The sequence below is a fragment of the Elaeis guineensis genome, chromosome 2, assembly GCF_000442705.2.
Source record: "Elaeis guineensis isolate ETL-2024a chromosome 2, EG11, whole genome shotgun sequence".
Lineage (NCBI taxonomy): Eukaryota > Viridiplantae > Streptophyta > Magnoliopsida > Arecales > Arecaceae > Elaeis > Elaeis guineensis.
The window spans coordinates 121478968-121486120 of NC_025994.2; the positions used below are offsets into that span (position 1 = coordinate 121478968).

At 32.1% G+C, this 7153-nt stretch overlaps 1 protein-coding gene across 2 annotated transcripts; it reads right to left on the reverse strand.

Moving 5' to 3' along the window:
- Positions 1-2090: 2090 nt before the first annotated feature.
- LOC105038503 (GDSL esterase/lipase At1g28650) lies at positions 2091-6618 on the reverse strand. Of its 2 annotated transcripts, none has more exons than XM_010914330.4 (5): positions 6224-6618; positions 5892-6110; positions 5011-5195; positions 4638-4914; positions 2091-2597 (listed from the first exon to the last, which is right to left on the reverse strand). In XM_010914330.4, exons 1-5 carry the CDS (start codon positions 6480-6482, stop codon positions 2341-2343), a joined length of 1197 nt encoding a protein of 398 aa, XP_010912632.1. In that variant the 5' UTR covers positions 6483-6618; the 3' UTR covers positions 2091-2340. The 2 variants fall into 2 exon arrangements, with proteins under 2 accessions (XP_010912632.1, XP_010912640.1); XM_010914338.4 differs by having other exon boundaries at positions 5011-5159; positions 6224-6615.
- Between the last annotated feature and the right edge of the window lie 535 nt (positions 6619-7153).

Below are 7153 nucleotides of genomic sequence, written 5' to 3' on the forward strand. Positions count from 1 at the left end.
TCTCTCCCTCTTTTTAAAAAATTTAAAAAATAAAAATTACCAGAAAGAAAGTCAAGGGGTCGACTCACAGAGTGTGGCAGCCAAAAATTTTACGTGCCGTTAAACTCTTTTAGCCATGAGTCGATTCATGGGGTCGACTAAAAAATATAAATCTATTTTTCTTACAAAATACGCTTCCAAAAATATTGAAATTGCCTCTAATAGATTACACATCTTTTGTTCTTGCTTTTGAGACTTCAGAATCGTATCTGATAAAATTATGATTTTTTTTCTTCATTTTTTAACTTTTTAATGTATTTATTTTTTGATCAAAATTTAATTCAAATTAAAATTTTTTAAGTCACATTTATAAAATACCCGAAAAAACAAATTGTAATTAATTTAATTACATTTTATTCTTTTATGAAATATTTTTTTTTATAATTTTTATAATTTTTATTTTTATTTTTAATTTTCTTCCACTTTTATCTTTTTGACATTCTATTACGTAATTTTTTTCTTTATTTAAAATATTTTTTAGATATTAATATTTAAATTAATTTAGTTATTTAAAATATTATTTTTAATTTTAATTATAATTTTAATTCTTATTTCTTAAAATTAAAAATTATAAACTTTATTCTTCAATTACAATTAGAATTTCTATTTTTTTAATTCTTTATCTTTTTATGAAATTTTTTTAGGCAATTTTTATATTTTATTTAGAAATTTTTTTAATTAAATTAATTTTAATTTGAGAAAATAATTTTAAAAAATATTTTTATTTCAATTAATCTTTAAAATTTTATTTTTTAAAAAATTTAAATTTATAATTCTTATTTTTTATGATTTTTTAAAAATTTTAACTTTTTAACTTTTTAACTTTTCATCATTTTTTAACTTATTAATGTATTTCTTTTTTTATCAAAATTTAATTCAAATTTAATTTAATTTTATTCTTTTATGATATATTTTTTCTAATCTAATTTATAATTTTTATAATTTTAAATTTTAATTTTAGTTTTCTTCCATTTTTATCTTTTTGATATTCTATTACGTATTTTTTTTCTTTTATTTAAAATATTTCTGAAAAATTTATATTTCAATTAATTTAGTTATTTAAAAAGTAATTTTTAATTTCAATTAAAATTATAATTCTTATTTCTTAAAATTAAAAATTATAAACTTTGTTCTTCAATTACAATTATAATTTCTATTTTTTTTCAATTCTTTATGTTTTTATAAAAATTTTTTAGCCTATTTTTTAATTTTTTTTGAATCCTTTTAAAATAAATTAATTTTAATTTGACAAAGTAATTTGAAATAATATTTTTATTTCAATTAATCTCTAAAATTTTATTTCTTTTAAATTTTAAATTATAATTCTTTTTTTTATTATTTAATTTTTTTTAAAAAAAAATTTTAGGACAAGTATTTCGAACGATGTTTTTCAATTAAATTTTAAATTTTTATTTCTTTCAAATTTCTTTCTCTTTTTTTTTATTTTCTATGATAATTTTTTTTTATTTCTTAAGATTTTTTTGACATCTTTTAAAAAATATTTTAAATAAAAAATCTAAATTAATTTTTTTAATGAATTACAAATTCAAATCTTTATATTTTAAATTTCAATCAAAATTATAATTTTAATTTATTTATTAATTTCAAATTTTAAAAAACCAATTTTTTCATTATTTCATGATTTTTTTTCTTTTTTTTTTTTGTGGAAAAATTTGAAAACGCCATTTTGGATGGCGTTTTTAAAAACGCCATTCAAAATGGTATTTTTAAAGACGCCATTCCAAATGGCGTTTTTTTTTTTTTTTTTTTTGGGACGATGCCATCGTGAAAAAGGGGGGTGACGTGGAAGGGGAAAAAATGCCATTCAAAATGGTATTTTTTTCTTTTGCATTAGTTTAGTAAATTAGTTTGATTTTGATATATTTTGGTATTTAAATTTTTTTTTTTATATTATTCTGGAAAAGGGCTCGTTATAGCAAGTATCAGTAAATTAGATTTTAACAGAAGCAATTAATAACCGGCGGGGTGCCCAGTGCACGGGTCCAAAACAGCTTACAAGTTGCGATTGCACCGAATGTTAAACCGAAGTCTGGCAGTCCAATGCTTTGGGCTTCATTTCTTTTTTTCTTTTAGGTAAATTTGGGTTTCATTTCTTTGATTCCAAGCAAGGTTACGCTCGGGTACAAGTTTGTGCCTTTTTTTTTTTTTCCTGTTCCTATTTAGAGCAGGAAATTTGTAATGGCCATGCATTGGGGCGACATAATATCCGAAGCTGTTTCATATCACAAGCGGCAGGGAATTTTTGTCCGGGATTAGCGGAAGACATTGATGGTGTATTCGCTATATTGGACGCAGGCTATGAGCGGCGCTCTGCTCTATGTGCGGGCATGCTTGGGTTATGGGCGGAGCGGTGTGTGGTCCTTCCAATAAGCCTTGCGCAATCGTCCTGTAAGCCGCCTCCGTTAGGTGCATTCCGTCCCAGCAAACATATGTTGATGGATCATTGCAAACCGTGGCCGCTCGACCTCCGCAGGGTACAGAGATATTATAGGGACCGCCACCTCCGCAGCATGCCGCCAGAGGTGCCTTTTTAAATCCTACAACCACACCCACCATCCATTGAAAAGATAATAAAAGTTAGTTCTGAATTTTAATAAAAAACGGCTAGATTTTAATTGATGTTTAGGTTCTTTAGGTTGAATGGGGCTATACCAACAGAAATTATCTTCAGATTTAACATGATGATTTTGCTAGACGGCATATTATTATCTCCTATGATTAGATTATAAATTCAGTTTTGTGTAATAAACCTCCTTCAAGATGGAAAAAAAGGGAAAACTAATCTTCAAATTTAGCATAAATAAATTATCACTAAGCCATGGCTAGCCAAGTGGGTAGGGTAATTATTAACTATATGTGCCATCAAATCTCTAAAAATTGATCAGCATTGTAGGTCATATATGCTGAAAAGGGAGACTAGTTGCTGACATATTGGAATCAAGGTGTCTAAATTTAGCGTGCATTGGTTTGCGACCAGAATTATGATTGGTCATGTTCTTCGATATTTTTGATTCATAATCACAATCCGAATCAGATTTGAATACTAGATAAGAATAGGGATTAGATTCTAAGGGATTAGAATATTTCCATATATACCTCTTGGAATCGGAATAGAGATAAGGTTCTTCTTAATCAAATAGTTGGTCACTCATTCTCAATCAAATTATAATGCCCAACTCCCTTCAACTAAATATATCTTTAATGATTAGTGCTTCTAGCCTAGGCACAGTCTCATGTTCACATGCATTGAAGGGAAGCATATGGCAAACAACATTGCTTTATTTCTGTTATGATTGTTTAGTCCGATAAAACTATCATGATCATGTGATACAAGTTTGGATGAGTAACCTGGCCGTGGTTAATAGCCAGCAAGGTCATGACTAATTAAAGCCAGCAGAATTGGACCGATAAAGGCTTGAAGGCGGCGTACCATATGAGCCGTGAAGCATTCAATTGTACTTAAACGATGTGACATTTTTTTCACACGCTGAAAGAGAAATTTTTTATGCACCGTAGGATAACATAAAAAATTCAATATAAAGTACATCATTTTATTCATTGATCCATATAGTCATTATTTTTCAATACGTATTTAATATCTACAGTTTTATTTTTTCATTTCAAAATTTGAATAATAAAAATATCTCTATTTTTTAAAAAAAAATTATGATATCTTATATCCATATTATGACATTCTGTCTACAGAAAATCATAGATATCATTATTTGACGCAGGATATTATAATGAATCATAATTTTTTTAAAAAAATAAAAATATTTTCACCATTCAAAATTTCAAACAAAAAAATAGAATTGTAGACATTAAATGCATGTTGGAAAGTGATTGAAAAAAAATATCCTTCATATTTTATGACATCCTGGATCATATTATAACATCCTGCGTGATTTGACGCAAGATGTCATAATATGTCAGGATGTCATCATTTTTTTAGCTATATTATGACATCATATACGTAGATAGTCATAACTTAATGCAGGATGTAATAATATGTAATAAGATGTCATAATTTTTTTCAAAATAAAAAAATATTTTCGTTATTCAAAATTTTAAATGAAAAATAGAATTAAAAAAATTAAATATATTTTGAAAAATGATAGCTATATAGATCAATCAAATAAGATGATGAATTCAATGTCAAATTTTCTATGTTGCCCATGGTGCACAAAAAATTTTTTCACACTGAAATACCATGGTGACTTGTCGTTGGACCATCGGTCCATTTGGGAACGCGCAGGCTCAGCTCGTTCCAAACCATCTGAAGACAGCCCAAGTGCCGTTAAGTTGCCGTTGGAGCTAAACATTCTTTTTGAGGGTAATCCAGGAAGTGAGACACTTCCGCCAATTTTATTAACTAAATTAATTAAGAATATTTACAGGAAAAGAATTTTCTTAGAGCTAAGCTTTATTCGAACTAGGTTCGGTAATTAAGCTAATCGTTCCTATCAAAAAGAAATCAACCTAGTCACATCTAAAATCATTGAAAAAAAATATTTATGACCGACTGAGAAGAAAAAGAGTATGATTATGAAAATTTAATAGGTGAAAAGAAAGCTCACCAAACTGTGTTGGAGAACGGAAGATGTTGAGCAAGGCTTTGTAATAATCAGCATAGATGATGGTGACATGGGGGTGAAGTTGCTGAAGGTGATCCAGCTCATCTACGAGTAGTCGATTGTGGTACTCGGCGAACTCATTCAGCCACTTGATACAACCCGTTTGCGAGTCGTAGTCTTCTTTCCTTCGGCTTTGGAAAGCTTGAAGATACCAGGAGACGCATCCGATTGGGAAATTACCAGGTACAACCAGTGTCTTTGCCCCAAGTTGGATCAAAGCCTAACAAAATTGAGAGATTAACAAAGCTTAGGTGGCACAATTGCCTAGAACAATTGATTAGTGGAATAAATAAAAATCTGAGATAAATGAGCTCACATTGATAGCTGAGCTAATGGCAGAGATGATGCTGGGAACAAAGGTCCGTATCTCATCCACGGTTTTTCCTTGGAAGAATGGATGATTGTAGTCGTTGCCTCCTATTTCCCCCATGAGGAAAAGCGAGCTGCTTAAAATGCCTTTGCAGTCTACCATTGTGAACATAACATGAGTAAAGGGATATCCTTCACAAAAATCAAATTAAAAAATAAATAGATAAATTTTTGAGTAAATTGTTAAAATCTTCTTGAGATTAGAAGTAAATTATACTTACACATATAGTTTGAAAAATCTATATTCATCCTTCTGAGATTTATTTCTATCTAATATTTTAATCCATAACATCTTTTAACGTCAAATGAAATTCAAATGCAAATGTTTGTAATTTACTCAATCTTTATTTTCGCCAATCTGAACCAGCAAAGGGGTAGGTAGCATGTACGGCATGCAGGGTAAAAGGTCCATATTACCTTTTTGGAGAAAAGGGGAACGGATACGAATCTACAAAGTTCATTTGATAGAATAAAAGATTACAAAACATGGAAATTGTGTTAGGTTTTGTCAGTGTAAACGACAACTTAATAGTATTTGTTCCCCCATTTTTTCTTTTGGTGCAAATCTTTATTCCCCTTTGTTTTTTTTTTTTTTTTTGGTAAAAGTTTATTCCCCTTTGTTTGGTGGGGAACAGCAACATGTAAAACAGATTCCAATCAAATGATGCGACGTCATTTTAAAAAGACTTAAACAGTATTGAAATTGTGGCTGGGTAGGTGGGTCCGATGACCTGCTCCTAACAAGAGCTTCGTCAACGATCTAACTCGTCCTGAGAGAGAGAGAAGAGGAGGACAGAAGACGAAATGGAGAGAAGAATTCCGGCTTACCCGAACCCGAGGAGCAGAGGGAAGGCAGCAGTTGCTTGAACCACTCGATTTGAGTGCCCAATGAGTACTCGGTCCAACTAATATCGAGTCCCTTCTCCCTAAAGAAGTCGTTGTCGAGTGCCGTCGCCCCTGCCACCGCAAAGTTAACCCCTTGCCGGAATCCATGATCACCAGGCCCTTCTAGATACGGTGGCACGAGCGGTATTCCGATGTCTTGTGCTGCACCCACCACCATCCATCATCGTTACCAGCAACTTAATAGGCTCATTATAACAAATATGTGGTAAGCAAAATAGGCGTATCAAAGAAAGAAGAAGACGTGAAATACGCACCAATGAAGTCGATGATGAGTCGCCCATCGGAGAACCGGCCGGTGGGGCGATGGAAATAAGTCTCGCCGTATGGAAGCCGGGCGATGGCTCCGGGGCTGTTGTTGGAGGAGTAGAGAAAGTTTCCGGTGTCGGCGAGGGAGTCGCCGAAGCTAATGATGGAGGTGTAGCATGAGGTGGTGGCCGGTTGGATGCTTTGAAGAAAGTGGAAAGCGAGGAAGAGCAAGAGTTGAATCACGAGATCGAAGTTGGGGGAGGCCATCAGCAGGTTTGGACCGTGGGGTGGAATACAAGGGAGGAGTCTGACGACCCATAAACGACACGCAGATGCGCGGCTCGGACGTTGGATGTCGTGGACGAATCCATACCCGCCTCCAGCGGAATTCTGACGACGCCAGCCGGAGAAAAATTTGTCTTCTTATATATTTTAAATTTTAACATCAGCCGTTAAATAATCATCATTATTTGACCCGTAACTACTAAAAATGATTGCCATACAATGAAAGTACTGTTATTTTTAACCAAAAAAAATATAGAAACACCTGAACTACAGTCTAATTTCACATGCATCTTCTTTTTATATTAAAAAAATATCAAATTTTTTTTAAAATTTTTAAAATATTTAAAAATAATTTACCAACTATCTTCACTAACGAAATAATATCATATGACCATACCATTATTTTATAAAATGATCAAACTATCATTTCCCATCTTCATTTTCTTCTCCATCATCGTAACCACCACCTCCTCCTTTGCTATTGTTAGGTATAAAATACCCACAGCCGAAGTCCTCAGCAGAATCGGCTACAGGACAACTTCGCCCGGACTCCTACGGGGGCCGGGCTCCGTCATCGACATCGACTACAGGACAACTCCGCCCGGACTCCTACGGGAGCCGGGCTCCGTCACCGACATCGACTACAGGACAAC